A 24,462-nucleotide genomic window follows, 5' to 3' on the forward strand; every position below is an offset into this window, starting at 1 on the left:
CTTGTAGCATGGCAACCAGTTGTAATTGGGCCTCTCCAAAATACATGTGCTTGCTATCTGGTATATAATACAAATGTGATTTTCAAATGTGAGCACAGGCTAGCTGTGGAGAGTGAAACTGCACTCACGTTTTAATAAGCATGCTACTTTCTTATGTGTTAAATTTGTTCTTTTGCTTTGTCCAAGGCATGAGGTTTGTAGTTCAAATGCAGAACAAACTCGTTTTGTGGAAGTGACTTACAGAACAGTCTGTCAATCTTTTGCAGCCAAGAGCAACTTCTTTTTGTTATTTGCATATAATGCATGTTCTCACGTCAAAGCACTATGTATGCCAAACAATAAGACTTATGACGTGGCTTTGAAAGGTATTGCATCTCTTGACCACTCTATCTGCCCATACCTGTTGATTCATGCCCTGCAATGACTGATGAGCCCTCCAGTCTCCTGGGCAAGTTTTTTAGCAGTGCCACTTCCTTATCTTTTAAGAAAAAGAAGTCTACAATGGGAGTATGGACCAGACAGGACTTATTCAAACCTACCTGGTCCTTTTTTTTTAAAAAAAAAAAACCCAAACCTTTAAGGTTTCTTATTTAACATTCACAGGCTCTTCACAAGTACAATGAAAAAAGATTCCTACCTACATAGTAACAGAGAATTAACAGTAATACATGCAGTATTTTCTCCAAGGATGCAGAAAGAGGAACTTGTGGTGGGTCTAAGAAAGACAGAAGAAAAGCTTTTTTTTAAGCCATTCTGGGAATCTCTTATGACTTCTGGGCCTGCTATAGTCTTGCTCCTTGTAATAGAACCAAGGAAAACACTATAACACTATAATAGTGTTTTCCCCCAAACCAGACATACTAAAAATGCAGTAGTGTTTTCATATTTGTACTTCAGTATCTCCAAGAGGTCTTTCCATCTTTGTGCCAGACACTGTAAAATTTTATAGCAGAGAGTCAGCTTTTTTCCTAAAAAGCTTTCAGTCAAAGAAAGCTCACTTTGGCATACCTAACAGTGTATACTTTGAGTAATAATCAAATTTACTGGCATGTATTTGAGAGAACCTAGGTAATTAGTGCCTGAATATATAATCAGTGACTAATGCTCCTGTTCAGAGCAAATTAGAAGATGACTGTGGTGTGCTGCTTGTAACTAAGCAGTTTCTCTCTTTCCCAGTCTAAACATAAAGATTTTGGTTTTTAGGCAAGTATGCATTCATGCCCATTGCAGTATTTTCTTACAAATAAAAGTTGCATGTGGGCTTGCAGTCCAGACAAGTACACAAAACCATTAAATTTCTGTGAGTTGACATATTTCAAGTCTACCCTCCCTTTTATTTCTGCACCTTTTCAAAACAAGATAAAATAGAGGGGGTTTTGTTTATTAGATGTGTCTGTTGTCTTTTATTTTCTTCTTACTCCACTACTTGTCTTGCTCTTCACCACGGTTTCATGATGATTGAACCATTGTGGAATGTTCAGCTATTTTTTGTTGATCTTAAACCAGAGAAATTCTTGGGCAGAGGAAGTCTGGAAAACTTCAGTTGTGTGGTATCTGCTCCATAAAAGTAAACAAACAGCTGAAAAAAAGTAGCTACAAGAGGAGAACTTTTAAGATATCAGAAATGAACTGTCAGTGTCACTCTGGCTCCGCTGACTTGCTGAAGGCTGGCACAGGGCTGCAGGGACCCTCTGTCTTCAGCCATGTGCAAGGACAGGGGATCTTGGTGGATGGAAGCTGGTTGGGCTCTCAGGGTGTGGATCTAGGTTTCACAGTTGTAATGAAAAATGCTTAGCCGACTCGGCTGCTGAAACGTGCAACTTCAGTTCATGCTTGTCCAAACCTGTTTTTTTCCTTTCCCACTGCAGTTAACAGTGCTGTGGGGTGGTGATGATGGAGAGCTAGTTCCAATTATGCCGATTTAATAAGGTTCAGATTTCCTTGTTTACAACAGTTCTCTCCATGATAGTTCATTATAACAAGACAAGTTGGTGGGTGCCTTCTTGCAAGAATATCATGCAGATGTAGAGGCCTGGGTGTCTTTAACCTTTGCTTTATGCCACATCTAGCAAAGTGCCTCGGTGACTTTTTAGGAGGACCTCAGGGTTGAAGAGAGCAAACAAGGCAGTGCTGCAAGAGGCTGACATGTGTAGCAGTTCTAACTGACCAGCAGCACTTCTCCAGGAGCTGCTGATGGTCATCTGATGGAGCCTGCTGCTGTTGTCTAACCACACCAGTCCTGGAGAAAAGCAAGAATCTAAGGGCAAAATATGCTCTTTAAGACCTTAAGGCGGCTTTGTGCTTTTTGAAAGTGATGATGCTTATGCTGATTTTTGATGATGAAACCTCTTTGGAATATATTTTTAAAAACCACTGCTTTTTGCTTACTGTATAGAAATTCAGAATTATGCCAGCTTCTCATTCTTTTCCCCTGCCTTTCACCTGTCATCTACTATTTCTGCTAAGTCATTTTGAGAGACGGTAACAGCAGAGGGACCCCCTTCCCTCCTGGGATTGCTGGATGCTGTCCACACTGTCAGTGCAGCAGCCTGTGGTTGTCTGCTGGCAGGGAGGCAGGGTCCCTTGCTCCTTCACTCTGCAGTCACAGAGTCCTTTGTCACAGTCCTGCTAGGAAGGCATGCAAGAGCAGTGCTCCTCGGGAGGGATTACTACAGAATTATTATTTCAGAGGATTTGCAGACTTGGGCAGCCATCCCTTATAGTAAATCATACACTGTCAGGTTTCTCTCCAGCATGGAAAGTCTTAATTTTTTTATTTCTAGACTGAAGCTGAAAATCTGTTTTACAGCCAGCCCCTCATCTTCTGGGAGAAACAGGAGTGTGAGAAACCCCAGGTTTCATGCAGGACATGCTGGGAAGAGCAGCGCAGCATTACCTAACCACCGAGCCAGCATTGCAGACCAGGGTGTTGCAGTTCACAGCGTCCCAAGTCTCCAGAAAGACTGGCTCACTGGGGTGCAGCAGAGCTGAAGCTGTGGTGCTTCTCTTCATCTCTGCCATGCTATGGCAAAGCCAGTAAATCTTTCCAGTGTGCTGCATGAAACCGCCTTCTGTCATGGCCTCATTGTCCCCTTTTGGTGCTGCCACGGGCTGTAGTGAGTTTTAGTGCTGGGTTGGGGGAGATTGGCAGCAAAGCCAAGTGAACGATCTCTCATCTAACCCTCTTAGATGCAGGCTGGTTCCACACACACACTTTCCTGTGTCTCTGGAGTACCAGGGTCCTGGCTCACACACTTACTTTGGAGAAAACTCTCATCACACTGTATGGAGCCAGGTGAGACTGAGCTCTAGCCTAGACTGAAATACAGCTAAAGCATCTTTCATCCCTAGACTGTGCTCTTCTTGCCCATGCTTATACAGGTTTCTTGTGCCATATGAATGACACTGGCTAATTCTAAGTGTGGATAAACTGCATGCACCTATTTTTTGATTTGACAGTATTTCCATATTAGCAAAAAATTTTTGATATTTGGGGTGCATTCTTGGGCAGGGGAAAATATGCTGTTGTGGGACTAACCCAGCACTAACTTACATAGGTTGAAAGGCAACTTTGGAGACCTGCTAGAGGGCTGGCCTGTCAATGTCTACACTATAATTACCTCTGTGTGTCAGAACTAGGCATGTAGTTAAGGAGGGGTCAGTCCTTCCCACCGTCATCTAAGGACATCTTCCGGTTGTCTTCAGTCAGAGCTGGAAAAAATCGCAATGTCTGTTTAACTGAATTAATAGCTATAGCAACGGAGGGAGTGGCCTTGCAGTGTTCTCCTCAGTCAGCCCTTTCCTGAAAGGCTGATGAATTGTTTTGAGATCAGTATCCATCATAAAAGTTAACTTTAAAACAGCATAGCCTTGTAAACAAGGCTACCATTGAAACTGTGCTGTATGCTTAGGTTTGGGGAAAATGCCATGTTTTAAGTTCACCTACCTGTAATTTTTCTTTGAACATTCTCTGTTGTGTGTTATGTGTCATCATGTACCTATTTGTTTTCATAGACAGATGACCTTAGAAGCTTACTGTATTCAGGGCTTGAGTTCCTCCCCTTTCTACCTCCCACTGCCTGTGTAAGTTACCATTTTTGAGGAAGGAGAGTTAAAAGGTATTAAAGAACTGCTTCAGTGAAGAAACTTTGAGCTGTGAATAAAACATATCTTGGGCTGTCTTGGGAGCAGAATGGCAGTGTCAAAACTTCATACCACAGGCAACCTGCAAGAAAAAACAGGTAATAAACACTGGCTTAATGGAAAACCCCTCTGAGCATTTGAAACACAAAAAGAGCATGAGCAAGGGACTGATGTGCAAGTTAGATCTGCACAGTGTTGGGATCACTTGTTACTCAGTTACCATTTTCTGGGATAAAGTACATTAAGTAGTGGCAAGAGTTATGGGTAAGAATGCAGGGTGCAGGTTGCCAGTCAAATGCGGGTTTTAGTGTGTCTTTACAAGGCAATTGGTGATACTGTAGAAGTGTTGTCTTGTGACATTATAGAAAAAACATTGCAAGTTATTTTTCAAAAACAGGCGAAAGGAACTGGCTTTTGTTGTCTGTTAAGAGTAGCTTATGCTTCAATTCAGATTTACACTTTCAGGAGCTCTGCAAACTCGTACAGAGCTTTGTACCAATCTGACATACTCAAATTTTTTTGTTCTTTTAACATAAAATAAAAAAAAAATAAAGCAATTTTTAAAAAAACAAAAGCAAAAACAAAACCAAAAAAAACCCAGACAAGCAAATATGGTAACTCGACTCCTATCTGAATTTCACCTGAGTTGCATCAGATGATCTTGGAAATTAGTCCCTCAAAGGTAATATCAGAGCTCTGCCAATTCACTGTCATGTTAATCTTTTACCTATTCTGCTTCTCCGGAAACATGTCAATATGGGAAGATCTAAAAGACAATTTTTAAATTAAGGTGAGAAATTCCTACTGAAGCAGACACATTGCTGTTGTGAACAAAAAGTCATTCGATTATCAAGTGATCTGAGTACAATTGAATATTGTTGCTGTGAGATGTATGTACAGTCAGAGAAAGCAAGCCAAGACTTGGAGAAATTAAAATAAAATGGAAACATACTCAGTTTCTGAGAGTTTTATAGTTAAGTGTTATAAGGAGATCTGAAAGCTGAGACTACATGTATATGAACTTCCTCCATGCAGGTGCAAGTTGCTGTGTCTTTAATTCACAGATGGCTTTAGAAACGTTCAGGGCAGCAGGTGTTTTTGCCTTCAGCAGTAGATTTGTGAATAATGCCTGGCAGTATCCTTTTCTTGGTTTACATTATTGCCCTGATGTTTTAGGGGACCTCATGTAATATTTACTTCCCCATTTTCAGTAAGAGCTCTACTTAGTTGTCTGCCAGCACTGATGTGTTACCTGTAATGTTAGGTCCTCCTTTGGCTATGGGCAAGCCAGACAGGAAACCATTTAACTTGTGTGCACCTCTGCTTGCATTTCAGGGGCAGTTTAAATTCAAAAGTAAATGCAGGCATGGATTGGAAAGCAAGTTCTTGCCTTGCCAGGCTGGCTGTCACAAAAGGGTTGGATGGGACAAGGTGGCTTCAAGGGATGGGTCTCCCTGCAGGGAGGTAATGGCAGGAGAGCGCACCAGGAGGTGGGGGAGGGAAACTAAGAACATAATGAGGTGGAGAATAGAGGTGGTTTGCAGGAGGAACACAGAGATGGTTGTTAGTGAAAAGGCCTGGTGGAGAAACATGGTTTGCTTCATTGCCAGTGGTGTAATACCCCCAGGAAGAGAAGGTTGGGGGGAGCTGGGGCCATGTGCGTCACTGCTTGAGCCTCTGTGGGTGATGGCTTTCCAGAAGTAGTCCTGGCTCAGGAGACCTCACAGGCGTCCCTGGCCCATGTATTGCCCTAGGAGAGTGCTGGATCCTGTGGCCGATAGTTGTGTGCTGCACACACCAGCCCTTCTCCAGCCTGGATCCTGGCCATGTTGGTTGCCTCAAGGCTTGTGGTGGGCAGCTCCAACACAGGACACTTGCTGGGATGCTCCCGCAGGTCTGTCAGCTGGCAGTCTCCTGGCCAGCACCAGACGAGGCAGCTGTGAAGCTGGAGCTAAAACTGCGGCATCCAGCTGTGACTGACTGGATCTGAGGGGCTGGCTGCTACCTGTTAGGGGAGGAGTGTTGGAAACCTAAGCCCTGTGTCATCTCAGCACATTGAAGTTTGCCAGAAAGACTATCCATTTCTGTGTAAAAACCTTCCTTCTGGCTCTGTTTTCTTTTTCTTTCCTCCCAGCCCTCTGCAGCAGCCTTGCTGAGGGAGCATCCCCAGCCCAGCAGCTGTGGTCCCCCTTTGCGGGGCGGGGGGTGGTGTGTGGACAGACACGACACATCACACACACACACACACACACACACACACACACACACACACACACACCCCCCCCAGCTGGAGCTGGGACATTGCAGGGACCTTTCAGTTTTCATAGCTGGTGGTGTGGCAGAGTCTTCTTGGTTTTGGTAATAATACAATGGTGATAAATGCTGCAGACTTTCCCAACAGCAGCATCCCACCCAGCAGCAGTGCCTGTTGGCAGTGCCCCGTGCAGACCTTGGTCCCCCAGCGTGTGCCTCCGGGCACCATCTGCACCCACAGGCCACGGTGGCTGTGCTGGCAGCCTGGGGCAGGGTCAGTTCATATGAAGTGTTGGGCTGAGAGAAAGGTGGAGAGGTGGGGTCAAAAGGCTCACATTGGCGTTAGGGCTTTTTTTGATATCTTGGAGGGCCTCATCCCAAGTATTGCGTTCTCCAGTGAGCCCTTGTTCGGAGCGAGGCTTGCTTTGCAGGGGCCATCCAGCTCCCACATAAGTATTGCCTCTGATTTCGTTACTGTGGCACTGCACACAGGCTGCTCCTATTCTAGACTCAGAGGCAATCCAGTCAGCTACCTGTGGGGTTTTTTTGTCTTTTTTTTTTCCTTCTTTTTCAGCAAAAAAGACCTATTGAGAATTAATTACTTTGTGTCCCATAAAAGCTGGTATAATTTTTAGGCTGCTTATTGAACAGAGTTGTTCCACTTCTTGATAGTGGGGCATTTTATTCGGATTTGGTCTTGTTCATTCAGTTGCAAATAGTCATTGTTTTATCTCATATGAATCATTGAATAAATATGAATTTGAAATTGAGAGTTTCAGTTGAGCTCTAACTGATGTTGACAGTTGAGCTAATGCTTTCAGTGCCTGGCATCATTCATAGATGCATTCTCCATTGTGTGGAAAATGATGGATAAAAGGTGAGGGGTTTTTTTTGTGGGTGTTGTAGTGTTTTGATCTTCCTTTGAGAAGAGGAAACCGTTGATTTTCACCCTCTTGTCTTTGCATATAGCCTTAACCAGCTCCATTGACAGCAAAAGGAGCATTGCCATTACATCTGTTTACTGGGTGATGCTTACAGTAACACTGACTTGAGGATACCTTTGGTGGGATGTCTGAAACCAGATGGAGGATTGAACTCATGGGGAGGATTGTGGGTCCAGAACTTCCTCCGTTCCTCTCCTCTGTGCTGGAATTTACTCTCTGCCTCATCTTGCAGTGCCCTGCAGGTCAGAGGCTTCTTCCCTGGCTTGCTGCGTGGTCAAAGCTGGCTTCCAGATAAGACTCTGCAGTTGAGATGCTGCCTGGCAGGGAGCCAAAGGCCCATCTTGTGGTACATCTCCTGTGTACTGTCCCTGGACTACTTCATTTAGTCCAGCATTCTGGGAAAGCCTGGGCAGTTGCAATCTCTCTACTTCTTGGTTAACGGAGACAAAGAGGCACTTTCCCATACTGAAGCAAGTGCTGGTGACATGCCAGGAATGTTTCATGGTTTTTGCAGCGCCACAGTCTCAGTATTTGTAGATGGGTGGACTTCTTAAAAATCAAGTTTTGCGATGTCTTCAGGTGCTGTATAACTGTAGGTTATACAAGGTCACTTGCAAAGAAAGTTAAATTAAAGATGCACTTTTTTTTTTCCCTTGTAAGAATTAGCGTGGACTGTCTACAGGCTTACTATAATATAATCTAGGTAAAATTGATGTGTTTAATTTGAATTAAATTTCTTTATTGTCTATGTAGGTAAGGGTCATAAGCATTGAACCTCTAATTGGAAGCTTGTTCATACTTGATGATAGAGTGTCTGCTAACGGAAACTGGTCAGTGTGTGGAATAAACTACCTTGAAATACCTGTTGTGGAATAGGCGTTAGGTGGGAAGTCTTGATTAGACAAGCTTATTGACAGTGGTCAACACATTGAGGAAACAAAGAGGTGCGATTTAGTGGGTTTACGGAGCTTTGCTGCAGTGATGACCGGGATGTCCATCCTCACAGCATGCTCCCCCACCTGTGGAGCTTGGAAGCAAAGGGATGTTCTGTGTGGATGTGATTGCCTGACTGTTGGAGTAGGACAGCTGTTGAAGGGAAATGCTGCAAGCCATTTCTGGTGCTGGTGGTGTCACTGCTGGAGGTTGAGGAGAGGGTGGGGAAAGGCAGCAGGCTCTCAGCACTTGAACCTGGGAGGAGCTCCTGACCCCAGGTGTTGCAGGCCCCAGCAAGTCTGAGAGGTGTTATGAAAGGGGGACTGAGGGGAAGGGTTTAGAAGAGGTTCAATCGATAGAAGAAAAGAAAGCTGGAAACGGCTGGAACTGAAGCGAGCAGAGAACAAAATAGAGGATTATACATGGTTTATGTGTGTTGCTCAACTGATTTGGTAGGTACAGCAACATGCAAAGTGAACACTTAGACATTTTACATTAGACGTCAAGGTTAACTTTTACCTGGGGAATGGGGTGATTCCCAGAGTAAGTATGGAGGAATCTTACAAAACTGTTAGGAAATAAGCTGATGCTCAGTTGATGTGTGTAGGGGATATTTGATTGAAGCAAAGGCCAGTGTTAGTCACAGTAGTAGTGATATCAGTTTAGTTGGTAGTATTTTTTTCCTGACATCAATAAATTCTTGACATCAATATGCCTTGACATAAATAAATGCCAAAAGTTATTTCATTTTCCTCCATAGTTTAATAGATAAGAAACTTAATTGTGGTGTTTATTTGTTTCTTCAAAAAGGATTAAATTATATTGCATCAAAGCAAGCCTTGGACAGTGGTACATCTTGTTGTCTGAAAGATTGTTTTGGGACAAAGGAATGTATGTCTAAGGTCAGCTGTTACAGAGAAATAGTAAATTATCAGACAAAAACATTGAGTCACACTCTTGTCATGATTAACCATAGAATTTAAAATGTCAGTAGTTAATCTGCTTTGCTCTTAAGTTGCTCTTGATTTATAAGAGAGCCTTCTTGTCATGCATTTTAAGTATCTACTTAGACAGTAGATCTCTCCAGGAAAAAAAAAGAGTAAACTACTAGATTTTTATTTTTGTTTTTAATCTCTGGGTCCTTGGGCTTGTCATGATTTATTTTTCTCCCTGGAATGCTGCGTTCCACAACTTGTAATGTGAGCCCATGGCCTCTTTTTTTTCTGCTTGGACTCATGTATAAAGAAATCTTGTAAGATTTATTGCATTCTTTTAACTTTCAAATATGAGGGAAACACAAATGATGATCCTCAGTTCAGACCAACAGCAGAGAATGAAAAAAACCCCATATTTTTAAGTGGATGTTTCTCTGTAGAGTCCTGTGTATTTTGCTGGGCTATGCTCATCTCTCTGCTGTGGGGTCAGTGACCAGAAGTGAAAAACATGCTTTAGAAAACTGAGGGAGCTAATGTCTTGAACATATGAGCCAAGTCCTCTGGAGCTGCTGTTGAGTCGTGTGGATTTTTATGGGCATCACCATAGCAGCTAGGATTAACCCTGTGAAAAACTCACCTAGAGTAGTCCCTGGGGCAACAACAGGAAGGCTGTGGGCTTCACTTTTTGGATCACAATTAGCTTTGCTGTCTGGTGTCTGTGGGGTGGCCAGATGCTGTAACAGTTGGTTTGTTAATACCATAAGCATTATTGAAAAACGGTTGGTTGGTTTGGGTTTTTTTTTTTTTGTGTTTGTAAACCTGTCCCTCAGATGACTTCTGTACAATACCTCTTTGCCTTCACTTTCCCCATCTTATTGAATTTTATGTTTAAACTACCATATTTTACATTATCCCTCTGGTTATGTGGATTTGAGCAACTTAATTTAAATTGAGTTTGTGACAAGACTCTGCTATTTCTGTTTTCTGTGTACAAATACCAGTATTGTCTTCTGTAAGACCATGCAGTTTGTAAAGTACACCTAGCATTGATAAAATGTTTTCTTAAGTAAAAGGCAGTGGAAGGAGGTTGGTTGCTCCTTTTCTGTAATCCCTACTAAAAAAACTCCTCTCGATTTATTGCAACACGGATATGCTAAGCCACGTAACTGTTCCTGAGCATGGCCTCATGTGGCAGTTGGCATCGCTTAGACACCCCCCACGCCTGTCATGTATTAGGGATGGTGAAGCCAATGGCATGTGACCGGCTAAACCAGCTGCTGCCCGCATGGTGGGTGATGGCCGTGAGGGGTGGCCTGGCTTGAGGCCATGGGCAGGCATCTTGTCCCTGTATAGAGGCAGCAGCGGTGGGGAGCCAATGCCTCTTGCCACCCTTTGCTCTGATCCAAATCTCAACCTTTGAATTAAAGAAAGAGACCTGAGCCTGCACTGATGAGGGCTTGTGTTTGGGATGGATGAGGGTTCAGATCAACGTATAGAAGGGGCTTTTTAAAATGGGTATAATATGTAGACTTTTTGGTAGACAACCTTGCACATTTTCAGAGAGCAGATTCTGTAATGATCTGGCTTGGGTCTGTGCTTCCAAGATGCAGGCAAGCCTATTTCTCCCTTTAAATAAAAATCTCACAGAAATCTCACTAAGATGATGAAGACTGTCATAATTCAAATACCGAGTTGTTGATCAGAAAACTTAGAGTACCTTCTGCTTTCTTCCCATCCAATATGGATCATCAGAATAAGATCAAAAACACCCTGAGAGATTCAGCTGTGCATGGGATCCATGCAGAATGGGAAGGCTGGGTGTGACTTGCAGCTTTTGCAAAAAGTGGGGATTGTATGGGGTTTTTGATGTGCTTTACCTAAGTATTTAATTCATCATTCTCCTAAACTCATTTGACTCAGCTGTTGTCAAGTCTCTTGATAACATTTAATGACCTTATTCAAGAAGGGATTTTTGTCACTTGACATATGCTGTAAAATGGTGCAGTAAGAAAGCAAGCATATGTGCTTCTGTCGTTGAGGGCCCACTCAACGACATTCTGTCCTCTTGTTAATAAATTGTATTACAAATTAAATCTTTTGTTGAAGTGTAATTTCCATGAATTACTGAGTTTAAGGGTAATTTACCAGTACAGAAAATTAATTAGACATTTTGTGATATTCCCCTTAAATGGAGTGCTTGAAAGACTTTTTTTTGGTTTTTTTTTTTTCCTCATGCCAGATTAATTGCACAGGATAAAAATGTCATTTTCAACATAAAGAAGTGGGGAATATTAAGATCTTCATGCTGGTGGTTTTCATGCTCTTTGAAAAGCATCAGTGAAATTAATTTAATTGCAGTCATATGCCTCAAACTCCTGATTTGTTGGTGGCTTGTTTGCTTTACATGCTCACTAGTTGATTTAAAAGCATATATTTGTGTAAAGCACACATCCAAATTGCATGGCATACAAAACCCACTTTTTTTAACCAAATATAAAGACACAGACTTGCCTAACAAATACTTGTAGATTTTGGAGTACAATATTGCACTGCTCTTGCAGCAGTATTTATTAATAGGCATGGTATTTATGAAGAAGAAAAAATACATATTTATTTGTTAAAGCCATCATTTTCATTATATGTGATTTAGGGGTTGTCAGCTTTCCAGACAGTCCCATATGAATTTATTTATTTTGATGTTCCACAGTTTCACAACAAACCCCTTCAACGAAACGTCAGCTGCCAAGAACCTGTTTACCTAGTGCTTATCTGCAGTCTCACCCGTAATCTCTGTGTGTGCTGCTGTAAGTTCTCCAGCTTCCTGCAGTGCATTCGAGAGCGTCTGACTGTCATCGTCTGCAAGGAGAAGGCACTTCTTGTGGCAGTGGTTGTGGATCTCGATAGTGTTTCAGAGGTTGATGTGGGAGTCTGTCCCATCTATGCAGTGCAGTCATGCCCGTGTCCTGGACGTGCTGGTGTGTTGCTGAAGACTTCCCTCTGACTTCTTTTACCTTGGTCTTGTGTCCAAGGCTAATGTTCTCGTGGTGAGACAATGAATTTTTTCTATTTGTGCTTCTTTCTCACCTGGGTAATATTTTTGAGATCTCACTCGGTGTCTAGGGCTTGACGCTGTGTCCTAAAGCACATCTGGCAAGGAAGCACAGTTGTTGAGCAGCTGGACCTTGACACTGCTCTGGGTATGTCATCATCATAGGGGAGAGCTGATAAATTTTACGTGGTTCTAGAGAGTAGAGAGTAGAATTGGGCTAATAATTCTGTTGATTTCTGAACAGACGTGAATCAAGATATAGGGTCATATCATCAAAGCTTTGAAACAGACTGTCAAAACCATACCAGTAAGGTTTGTTCTCACAGTTTCTATGTGTCACCCTATTTTTAATGTTCATTCAAATATTCCTCTCTTCACTTACCTGTCTCTTCAACCTTTCCTTTTTGACTAGAGAAAGAAATCTGGCTCAGCAGCATATGGTTACTGTTTTAGTCATATTTGCTTTCTTCAAGACTGACACTAAACAGTGTTCCTTCAGCCCCTCAGTGTGGGTTCTCTGCTTCAGCAAGCTGTCAACATTTGGATGTCCAATAGTTCTCTCCTGTGTTATTTTTCATCCCCAGAATGCCTGCTACAGCTGGGGAACTTGGTAGTATTGGTCCCCTGGCTTTTCAGGTTGCTCCCTCATTTTGAGTCCCTTTTTGCCATGTTCATCCTGGCAGTAGAACGCTGTGGTAGGGACAGTAGAACAGTTTTAAAATGTTGTTCTCGTTTCCCAGTGAAATGTTCTTTACTGTTGTTAGCTGAGTTTGCTGCTTTGTCTTGTATTTCTTGAACATGATCTTTTTGTTGTTGTTCCTTGCATTGCTCCTTCCTTAACCTCTAATTTTCACTTCCATAATAACTTAGAGAGTTCTTACTTTGCATGTTGTCTCTTCAGGGTTTAATTTATAGTTTTCCATGTATTCAGCATGTTTGTTATCTTGGACCATTTATATCTTGAGAGGAAAGAAGCTTTTGCTGAATTCTCATTTAGGCTTGTCTTAAATCTTATTGCAAATTTCCTGCATGTTTTACTTGACCTTCCAGAAATGCTGGCAAGATCCCTGAGGATGGACGTTCCTGCACTCTGCCAACGGGCTTCTCTTGAAATTCAGGAGCCAACTTGTTCATCTTCCTCTTCTGCATGTTGACCCTGCAGAATGGCTTTTGGTTCCTATTTCCTGAGGATTTCAACTGCTATAATATTTCATAACATGATCTTCTAATTAGTAATGATAAAGTTCAAGGTAGTTTTTTCATGTCCTCATCCTAATAAGGGCTTGAGCAGCAGGACTGCAAAAAGCCTGTTTTAGGGAAATGAGGTCTGTGCATGTGATCCTGCTGCTCTGTCTGATGACTCTGATCTTGTTAGATGTTTTTGACCAAGTTTTACAGTGGGTTTAGGAAATCTGAGTGATGCTTAGTTCTGGTAAAAAAAAAAAAAATGAAAGGAAAATTAACTCCCCAACGCTTGGGGAAGAGGTCTTCTGATTTGGGTGGCAACCACTGTGACTAGTCGGTGTATTTCTAGCTATCTTGACCCACAGAGCCATTTCCTCACCCAAACAAGAAGGCAATATGTGGGAGAGCTGTAAGTATGAGAACAACTAGCCTGAAGAAGAGAAAATAGGGGGTTTGAGTTGGAAGGATGAATCTGTGATAACCATCCTTGATAGTCCTGTCATGCACAGGTGCAATGGTTTGACCTTGGCTAAATGCCAGGTATCCACCAAGTCGCTCTATCACTTCCCCCCTCCTTTTCCCCTTGTTTCTCAACAGGGCAAAGAGGGGAAGGTAAATAAGATAAACCAACATTTGTGGGTAAAACAAAAGCAGTTTTAATATAAGCAAAAGGAAGCAAAGGTCCGTGCGTGGAAGCAAAAGCAAACAGATTTAGTCTCTACTCCCCATGAAGAGGCGATGTCAGGCCTTCTCAGGAAGCAGGGCTCCAATACACGTAGTGGTTGCCTCGGGGGACCAAGGGTGACCCCACCCCCTTCCTCCTTTCTCCCAGCTTTATACTGAGCAGACGTCATATGGTATGGAATATCCCTTTGGGCATTTGGGGTCAGCTGTCCTGGCTGTGTCCCCTCCCAAGATCTTGCCCACCCCGTCCCACTGGGGGAATGTCAGAAAGAGCCTTGGTGCTGTGTAAGCACCACTCAGCAGTAGCCACAACACCAGGGTGCTACCGACACCCTGCCAGCTCCCAGCATAAAACACAGCACCGTGAGGGCTGCTGTAGGGGAAAATCAATTCCAGCTCAGCCAGACCCAGTACAGCAAGTCAGTCATCACATTGTTTTTGTTGCTGGATTTGTATGAATTCCTTACATTAAGAAATGTGCTTAGTGATGTATGCGGTGCTCTGCCTACCCTAATAACCTGTGCATCCCATATCAAAGAACAGGTCACAAATATGAAGATTCTTCTCCCAGAAGTGATGTTTTGTTTCTTTTTCATGTTCACATGAGATGCTCTCACAGGATATGTGCCACCCTCTTTGGGGTTCCTAATTCTCTTACTGAAACTATTTTTCTGTTTTAATTCCACACTGATACATGGCCTTTGTTAAGTTGCTTACTTTTGTAGGATTTGCTTTCCTTAAATCCCTTTTATTTCCAAATCTTCCAGTGTACGATATTTTTGTTCTACAGTATGACCTTTTTTTTTTTTTGTCATGGTTCTTCTGACTAGGAACTGCAGTTTATTACTCTTGAGATATAATTACCTCTAATTCCACTTGCACTTTGTGTGGTTAGTTTTGGGACTACTAATGCTGTTTTCAGCCCCAAAAGTTTTGCTGTCAATTCATTCTGTCTGTTAGATATCTAGACTGCTTGCCCGTAGACCGTGTACAAGTGGCTGCTTTCTCCATCCTGGCCAACGCCTCTCTGCCCTGTACAAATGCTTGTCCTGTCACCTTGATCGTTGTTTACCACAAAATAAGGCTCAAAATGCTTGGTGTCTGTCTCTCTCCCACAGTTAGGGATTGTGCTTTGGATGCTCTGAACTTGTAGGAATTTTCTGATGGTTTACTCACGTGTCCTGTTGACATCTGTACTGCCTTCCAGCACCTGTTAGAAATTGGTTTCCTGGATCTCCTGTCTTCCCCAGCCTCCCCTCAGTATACTTTGTGTTAGTGCGTATGACAGCTGTAACAGTGCAACGGCCTGTGCCAACATTTAGTATGCCTGGGATACAATTTCAATGAACAAATATCCAGCAGTTCTCTGTCACCTAGTGGACACTGGACTTAGCCTGCTGCTTACATTAGGAACAATGACCGAACCTGATAGTGGTCCTGACTGGAAAATGGAATGGAAACATCTAAGGGGATTTCAGATCAAACGTATAAACACTTGCAGCCTTAGAGCAATAGTTTTAATTTGCTGTTATGTACTGTAAAACATTTTGTCTCGGAGTAATTTGAGTATAAGTGGAGTTTTTACTGTAAGGGGTGACTTCTTGTTTGGTTGGTTTTGATTTTTTGGGAACGATTATTTCTTAGTTTATTTTTGTCCTGATAAAGTCTAACAGTAGGCCAGTGTGAAATAAGATTACATTTGCCCTTAAAAAGAAAAAGACCTTATAGTCCTCAGTGCGTTATCAATATGTGCTAGTTTCACATAAGCCCTGTGTTTGGGGCTTCAATGTCAGAGAAGCTTTAGAAGAAGGTATGACTGGTAGACTATTCTCTTCTACAAGTCTGCACACTGTTAAACTGGATAGGGAATATGAATGGCTATGAAAGCTCCGTTCTTAAGTAGGGATTTTTGAATGTGTGCTCTGATTATTGTATTTTCTTTGTTTCCTTTCTTTCAGGTATTCACTTATAAACAGAGCACAATCACGCACCAAAAAGTAACGCCTATGCATCAAACAAGCATAGAGAGTGTGGAAGACATGGCAGCACTTGTAGATCTCCATGAAGGCTCCATTATGCACAACTTATTCCAGCGATATCAGCAAGACAAGATCTATGTAAGTTTCTTCTAAAATTAATAAAAATTCCTGGAGGGAATGTTTTTAAATGTGTAAGTGGTGTTTGCTGTTCTGTGGTATCTCCAGTTCTTTGCATATCCACATAGAGCTGAAGCATCGCTCACCTAGTGACTTCAACAACAATGGAAGGAGAAAGTAGCTCAGAGCTGGCCAGGCAATCTCTTGGAAACCTTTAAAAAATGGCATGCTACATACTTTTACGCTTCCAGTGAAGTGTTGTGTTAAGGGCTCTTGTTTTTCTCTTCTTTAGGCTGGCCACCCCAATAATATGTGCTGTGTATATCACTGGAGAGGATATGGTGGGATTTCCTGTCAGGCCAAAATCTGTTCTGATCAGCCTCCCCTTTTCTGTTGTAGTAGGAAGAGAATGGTATCACAGTCATCAAGCTGAGAACTTGTGACAGTAAACACAGTTGGAGTTTGGGGTGTGTGAGAACAGTTCTATAATGAAGGTTTTTGTGATTAGATTTATCTGCTCTTTAAATACTTTTGTTAATCTTGAACTGACTAGATATGAATCTTTCCTGAATCTGGAACGACACTGAATATGAGAAAGATACAAGGAATATTAGTGACTGTTACAGAATGTAAAATCTCACTTTTCAATGGTTGGGTGGTTTGGGTTTTTTGTTTTGCTTTTAATTAATAATTGCAGAACATAAATAACTTCTTTTTGCATACGTGTCTAGGCCCTTGATTTGACCATATGCATGCTTTCTTCCAAGCTTCATCAATTAAGTTTGGCTTCTTTATTTTTAAATGTGAACGTACCTTAATGTAAAAATAAACTTTCCCTATATTTAGAAACTTCAGTATGATAAAAAGCAAAAAAGGGCACAAGGAAGTTATGTTCCTTTGCATATTCCCTTTAAAGGGGCTAGTACAAAGAATCTTGAACACTGGTAGTTCTCTTTGCAAAAGTCTTTATGCAATTTTTTTTTTCTCAAAACAAATGAACCATTTTGCCTTTCAGAAAAGTCAGTAAACAAAAAATGAATAGCATAAATGAACAATCCTGCACATACAAGGAAAATCAGCTGCTTGATAAGAGTTCAATTTTCCACCAGTGTTACTAGATTAGAATATAATACTCAGTGTGAGTTAGAATTAAAACAAATTTTCTGAGCCACTGTGTGTACTCAGATGGAGGACACTTCCCCCTTTTAAAAAGCATGTGTATAAAAGGGGCTGATTTTTTGAAGAGGCAAAGAATAGCCTTAGTCTAAAGAGACATGTCCTAGCTTATTTCTTAGCTTGTCAAGGCAAGTTTAGGGTATTCTGATACTTGGTGCTCAGTGCGGTGTACGTTTCTAGACAAACAGGTTTGTGTGCTGTTAATGATGACAGATCTTCCGTTGCTGCTGAATACTCATTGTCCCTTCAGTTTTCCTAATTTTACTGTTTACTCTTTCGAGTCCACCTCACTTGAAAAACAATTGAAAAGGTGGTCAGGAAAAAAGGTGTGTTTGGTAATGTGTATGAAAGCCTCTCTGTTGTCTTATATGTGTAACTAGGACCTGATGTGAGTAGCAGCATCTTTTCCCCCTCCTCACTGGTACCCCACTGTGCCAGTGGTACTGTTTCAGCAGGACAGGGCTCCAGGACCAGAAACACCAAGAAAAGCCGATTAAACAGCTTGAATAAGTTTATGAAACTTCATAGGTATATGAGTGTGTGTTGCAGGAGGAGGTGTTGTCATTGCAAAATGAACACTGTCTTTTCAAGCCAAAATCTCTTTAACTGTATTGAACAGTTCAATGATATTTTAATGTTTGATGTTTAAAAAAAATGGACTGAAGGGTGCATTAAGTTTATCTTCATTGAAGGCATACTTGCAGCTGAAGAAACTAGGTTCCTGGTTATTTTGCTTTGGGACCAGACTAGATTTTGTACAGGACAGTAGAAGCCATTGGAGTTCATGCCAGGAGCAATCAGAACTTTCCAGGTTGTATATTTGCCTTCTCTCTTCCCTCCAAAAAGTCCTCTCCCTTGACCAGGAATTGCTTCACCAGTGTAGTACACATACTGTCTCTTGTATCCACCTCAGCAGCTTGGCTGTATCTGTCCTTGTGTGTTAGGGATAAATCGGGAAGGCATGTGCCCCTCTCCGCTCTGAGTTTAGGGGCTGATCATCCCATTGAAAGACTTCTTGCAATCCCCAAATATAAGCCACCATATAATTGCCATGTCCTGCCTTTTAGCTTACACATCCCTCTTTACTTCAGGTCTGTGCACCTCCTTGTCCACGTCCCAGGTAGGGGGAAAAAAATACTCAAAGGAGTATGCTAGCACATAACTAAGCATATCAGTGTAGTTCTTGAGTTTGGCAGCTTTTTGATAGTTTTCTTAGTGGCAACAAGACTGGGAAGCACCCTTGTACCTTTAATAAAGAATGTGGTTAATTAGGACGTAAGTTTTGGGGCTTGCTTCTTTACACACAGACGCACACAAATTATATGAAGTGCAATATACTAAGTTGTAGTGTAAAATATATATAATTTCAAAAATACAGAAAAAAAACCAGGAAATTTTAAGCAGTTGCTTTCTCATGAAGTCAATTATTTATGCAAATCTTCCGCTGTTAACTTGTGTGTTTGTCTGTATTTGAGGAGCTGTTTCTCCAGCAATAAGCATTTAAGTAAATATCTTCAGATGTTTGTTTTCACTCTTATCTTCCTTTATTTTTGTCTCACATAATCATACCCATGTTCCTAAACTCTTCACTATTTCCTAATTAATACTATAAAGATATTTGCCATGGATGCCAAGTTTTGTCAAACATGTCAGTGGCTTTCTTTGCTCCTGCCAACAACTGCAGCTATAAAGGCTCAGCAGACGATTTTCTATATTTCTTGCTGTTCCGTGGGAAGGGTGGAATATTGATTTAGCATACAGACTATATTCACACATGAATGATGCTTGGCTCTGTATTTAATGAGTTGAGGCTCTTAGCCGAATCTGTGCTGTTAGCAAGGTGAATGACAAAAGTTTTTATGTCTGTGTGCAATCATCATTTTGTATCAGTGTCAAGTCTGTTGGCATCTGCTTGTGATACTTTTTGTTTGAATTTCTGCGTAGCAGCCTTCTAGTACCTAAAGGGGGCCTACGAGAAAGCTGGAGAGGGACATTTTACAAGGGCACGTAGTGACAGGATGAGGGCTAATGGCTTTAAACTGAAAAAGGGTAAATTTAGATTAGATACAAGGAAGAAATTGTTGGCTGTGAGAGTGGTGAGGCACTGGAACAGTTTGCCCAGAGAAGGTGTGGCTGCCCCCTCCCTGGCAGTGTTCAAGGCCAGGTTGGACGGGGCTTTGAGCAACCTGATCCAGTGGAAGGTGTCCCTGCCCATGGCAGGGGGGTTGGACTGGGATGGTCTTTAAGGTTCCTTCCAACCCAAACCATTCCATGATTTTATGAAAAGAGTGCATGCTTTCCCTTTTTGGCCTGTGAGAAGCATTGATGTACTAACCCTTTCTTGATTGCTTAAAGCAGGCTCCCATCTGGTATTTTTCCAGTTTCTAGATTAATACTGCTTTTATCTAAAAGTATGCTTCTGGGCTACCACTGCTTTTGTTGTCCAGGAAAGGAGCAGAGTTAGGATGGCAGTGATCATGCAGTACAGGGGATTTTCACTGCTGCTTTCTTTCCCATTTTACTCCATCAGGACTTGATATGGGATGTCCAGCTTCTGGACATGGGCATACAAGGTTTAACGCCCATCTCTGAACACTCAGATTAGCTTGCATGCTAGGTTGATATGTGGCAAACCAGAGAGAGATAAACACTAATGCTAAAAGAGGAAGGTGCCTATGTTTGAAAACAGGGCCTTTTGTGAAGGCAAATGAGGGATTTCATTGTCTCTGAAGCAACGCCAGCATGGAGCATGCAATGCGGAGAGGGGAAGTGCTGTGGCAGCCGTTCTTGTCACTGTTCAAAGGCGAGTTGTTCCCAACACTGTTGATTCTGGTTTACTTTTAGTTAAGTACACATCGCGGAGGAGACTGGCTTAGCCTTGGAGAGGACGCTGTAAACCACACCGCGTGGATTGTGCTGCCAGACGCACAAATTATGGTGTTTGAGCTGGCTCTGTGATGAGCTGCGGTTGTCTTGTCTCTGTGGCCTGCAGTTAGTTACTGGTGCGGGTGGGCAAATTCCAGAAGACTAGACCAGAGGTTTAGAAAGCAGCTTTTGCTGAGGTGAGAGGTGGGTTGGAAATAACTGCAGTATACATTGTGCAGGTCAGTATGGAGGTTTTTGGTGTCAGATCCACCCTTGTTTGCCTGAGTTCAAGCAATAAACAAGTTTCAAAGGACATCTGATTATTTTTTTTCCATTTGAATTAAGCTCTGAAGTGCCAAGTAGGCAATGTTCCCTTTGAAGTGGTGATGATTTGACACGTGCTGGTCTTGTTTAGGTGGAGAACATGCACCCGTGCCCAGAGAAGTGTACTGGGTGGGGTGGGGTGTGACAGACCCTCGTCCACCCTGCCCTTGATGAGGAGAGTGGCTTTCTTGTTGTCCAGCAGTTGGGTGTGGTAGCCAGGAAGGGTGAGAGAGAACATAACCTATTTTTGCTCACTTTTAAATTAAGACTGCAGTTTGTCCACCAATAATTATAACCATCTGTTACATTTGTGTGCATATGCATAAAAACTTCTGTACCAGCCACGTAGACATGTAGTGCTGTACCAGCCACATCCACATCAGAGAGAGTGTGATGGTAATTAAGAGCTCAGTTTTCATGGCTGGCTTCCTTTCTCTCTTTATCTGAAGCAACAAATATGGAATAACTTGGATGAGAAAGCAGCGTTTCTCCAGTTTTTTTAAAAGAGGTGTTAATTGGAAAAGTCTCTTCCCTGACAAGATTGCTTGCAGAGCTCCTAGCCACTTCATTACACTGAATGCCCAATTATCTGTTATTAAAAGGTATATTCAGTTAATTATGCATTGATTTTTCAATCTATTTGGGTTTATTTACTTTAGCAGCATGTTCAACTGTGGTTGGTTAAATTTGCAGTAATTGGATAATTTACCTCCCTCGAAGTCATGAGAGTTCCCTAAGGCCACTAGTTGATGTTTGTGCAGTATTAATCAATAATCACTGTCGGGTTTTTTTCAAATTCTGCTTGCAGACACAGACACTGTAGTATCTAGGTCAGTTGCTCTCTGTGACTTGTTTGTCTAGGTTTTTTGCGTATTTGTTTTTTTCTGAGTACAGTAAAACTCATTTCAGATCTGGTGCAGTGTTCTGGGCCATGTTACAGTGGTCAGCAGGAAGTGGATGTTGCTGCATGTTACAGTGATAAAATAGCAGGGCACACTAAAGTCATGGTTAATTAAATACAGACAGATGTATTTCATACATTTGAAAGACCTCCTGTTCTGGTGTCCTCTACCATGGACACCAGTTGTAGGTAGAGGCAGAGAGATGAAGATCAGTAGAAGACAGTAGTCCCAAAGTGTTTAATTACAGAGACGAAAACTGTCATGACTGATTTCTTAAAAGGAGAAATTTGGCTGCACTCCCTGCAGAATCTGAACCTCAGAGGAATGTGCATCGAGGACCCATAAACTATCCTGGAGAGCTCAACAGCCTTGGTCTTTAGCCTGTCATGCTCTGTGGTACAAGTAAGTGTGGGCCATTCACTTTAAAAAAACCCCAAACAAACCAAAAAACCAACAGTGGTGTACACAAATTGTGTCATTAATTAGTACCATAAAATAGATATAAATATTGTACATTTAGATCAAGTCCTTAGTTATTAAAATTGCTCCTAGAACTGCATTTATCCTGGTCTTGTCTGCCACCCAGGTGTGGTTGGACAGTTCTTCTCCACAGGCATCTAATGCTCTAGAGCAGTCCCAGGTAACCAGTTTGCAGGATCTGCTCAGTGGTCACTGAGGAGACTGCTGTTTAATTGCTCTGCTTTTACAGTAAAGAAATTTTATAAGTGCGCTGATGAATCACAGTGGTTTTCATGCCTTCCTATGCTGCTGAGAAGATGGAGAAAATTCTCTCCACCGGCTTCTTTAGTGGAGGTGCAGAGAGCAGAGAACACTGTTGCTAAGAATGCATGACAAATGTCTATACATAGCTACTTACCTCCATAATTAGCATGTTATGCTTACACACATCAGATAATGTTTTCAAAATGTAGTTCAAAGTGAATTCCTGTCTCCAAGCATTAATTACAGCTTCCATTTCACATCTGCTACTAGAGAGCAGCAGACAAAGATCTATGTAAACACAGCAGGCTTTTAATTGCAAATCTAGTGGGATTTATTTCTGGTGATTGCTATTTCTGAAGGATGGTCAGTTATATAGATCAACAGTTGTCTGCTAAAGGCCAGTTATGGTTTTTTTACTTTTTCTTTTTTTTAATACATGTTACAGGAAGAACATAGCTGTAAGGATATGAGAAGTAAACAAATGCTGTCGCTTGGTTAACCAGCTTTGCTTCTGAATTCCTCTATACTGCAGAACTCATGGGGCTGCTAATAATAAGAGCAGTAATAGAACAGTAAAGAATGTTTGCCTGAACTTTGTCCTCACAACTGAAAATACTGGGGATTTTAAAGGTGCACATTTTCAGATCTTAGCAAATATTTCAGCCTGAGGTGTTGTGATCAATATGATATCATTAAAAAGATCAGAAAGGTTTGTGTAATTGAGTACAGTATCATTTATGCAACATATACACAAACACATAACTTTATATGTTTATATGGGAGTGGCTGGAGAGCTGCCAGTCAGAGAGGAACCTGGGGGGGTTGATTGACAGCCAGCTGAACAGGAGCCAGCAGTGTGCCCAGGGGGCCAAGAAGGCCAATGGCATCCTGGCTTGTGTCAGCAATAGCGTGGCCAGCAGGGACAGGGAAGGGATCTGACCCCTGTACTCGGCACTGGTGAGGCCGCCCCTCGATTCCTGTGTTCAGTTTTGGGCCCCTCACTACAAAAAGGACATTGAATGACTCGAGCGTGTCCAGAGAAGGGCAACGGAGCTGGTGCAGGGTCTGGAGCACAGGTCGTACGGGGAGCGGCTGAGGGAACTGGGGGTGTTTAGTCTGGAGAAGAGGAGGCTGAGGGGAGACCTCATCGCCTTCTACAGCTCTCTGAAAGGAGGGTGCAGAGAGCTGGGGATGAGTCTCTTTAACCAAGTAACAAGCGACAGGACAAGAGTTAATGGCCTCAAGTAGCGCCAGGGAAGGTTTAGACTAGATTTTAGGAAGCATTTCTTTACAGAAGGGGTTGTTAGGCGTTGGAATGGGCTGCCCAGGGAGGTGGTGGAGTCCCCATCCCTGGAGGTGTTTTAGAGTTGGGTCGACATAGCGCTGAGGGGATATGGTGTAGTTGGGAACTGTCAGTGTTAGGTTAACGGTTGGACTGGATGATCTTCAGGGTCTTTTCCAACCCAGACAATTCTGTGATTCTGTGATGTTGTGGTTTGGAGTACAAATTAAGTACTTGTTGGTAACCTTCTGTGTATATATGCTACAGTAGGGGTCTTACCCTCTGTAATCAGTGGTCAATTTCCATGAGACAAATGCAGGTCAAAGTTTTATTAAAACGTAAAAGTTTTGCTCTTACTGTCTGCTCTGTACCAGTATTTTTCTTTTTTGGTTGGTAGGAGAATAATTAATACATGCAGGTCAACAGGTTCAATTCCTCTTGGCTTCTATGAGTTTTGAATGATAACCTAACCCCACTTAATGAGAATTTCATATTGAAAACTGAAAAGTAGGAATCTATCATCTTTGTGCTGGTTTATTTCATTGGTGATCGTATGTATAGCTAATGTCTTCTCAGATTTGAAGGCTTGTTTTCATGTTGTTTTCTCCATGCCTTTATTGAATGTCACTGCTAACTCTATGAGCTGAGAACAGAAAGTAGACCAACATGCAGAATCAAAAGGAAGATTTTTCAGTCATTTGTAAAAGTGCTGACAGCAGCTTAGTGATGTTCAGTCAGAGCTTTTGCAAATGGTGCTGAACACTTCTGTGTGTTCCATTGCCTCATTTGCAGGTAAGCTTTGGCTCCTTTCTGTAAGGTCTGTTGTTCCTACTCTCACAAAGTCATTGAAAGGAGTGCAGAAATTTGGACTCTGAAACTTAAGCTGCTTGTCTATCACCAGTGTATGTTTTCTTTGTGTGAGTTAGGCTTTGACCGTAAAGCAGGCTGCACAAAACTTACTGCTTGTT

The 24,462-nt window shown here is 42.1% G+C and overlaps 1 protein-coding gene across 1 annotated transcript in view; it reads left to right on the forward strand.

Moving 5' to 3' along the window:
- Positions 1-24,462, forward strand: part of MYO10 (myosin X) — a 139,919-nt gene that overhangs the window by 25,538 nt on the left and 89,919 nt on the right. Inside the window, exon 2 of the mRNA XM_026842406.1 lies at positions 16,085-16,243. Coding sequence (XP_026698207.1) covers positions 16,133-16,243 — 111 coding nt within the window. The 5' untranslated portion in view covers positions 16,085-16,132. The remainder of the gene's footprint in view (positions 1-16,084; positions 16,244-24,462) is intronic.

This window comes from Athene cunicularia, assembly GCF_003259725.1.
Source record: "Athene cunicularia isolate RWA chromosome 2 unlocalized genomic scaffold, athCun1 chr2_part1, whole genome shotgun sequence".
In the NCBI taxonomy this organism is placed as follows: domain Eukaryota; kingdom Metazoa; phylum Chordata; class Aves; order Strigiformes; family Strigidae; genus Athene; species Athene cunicularia.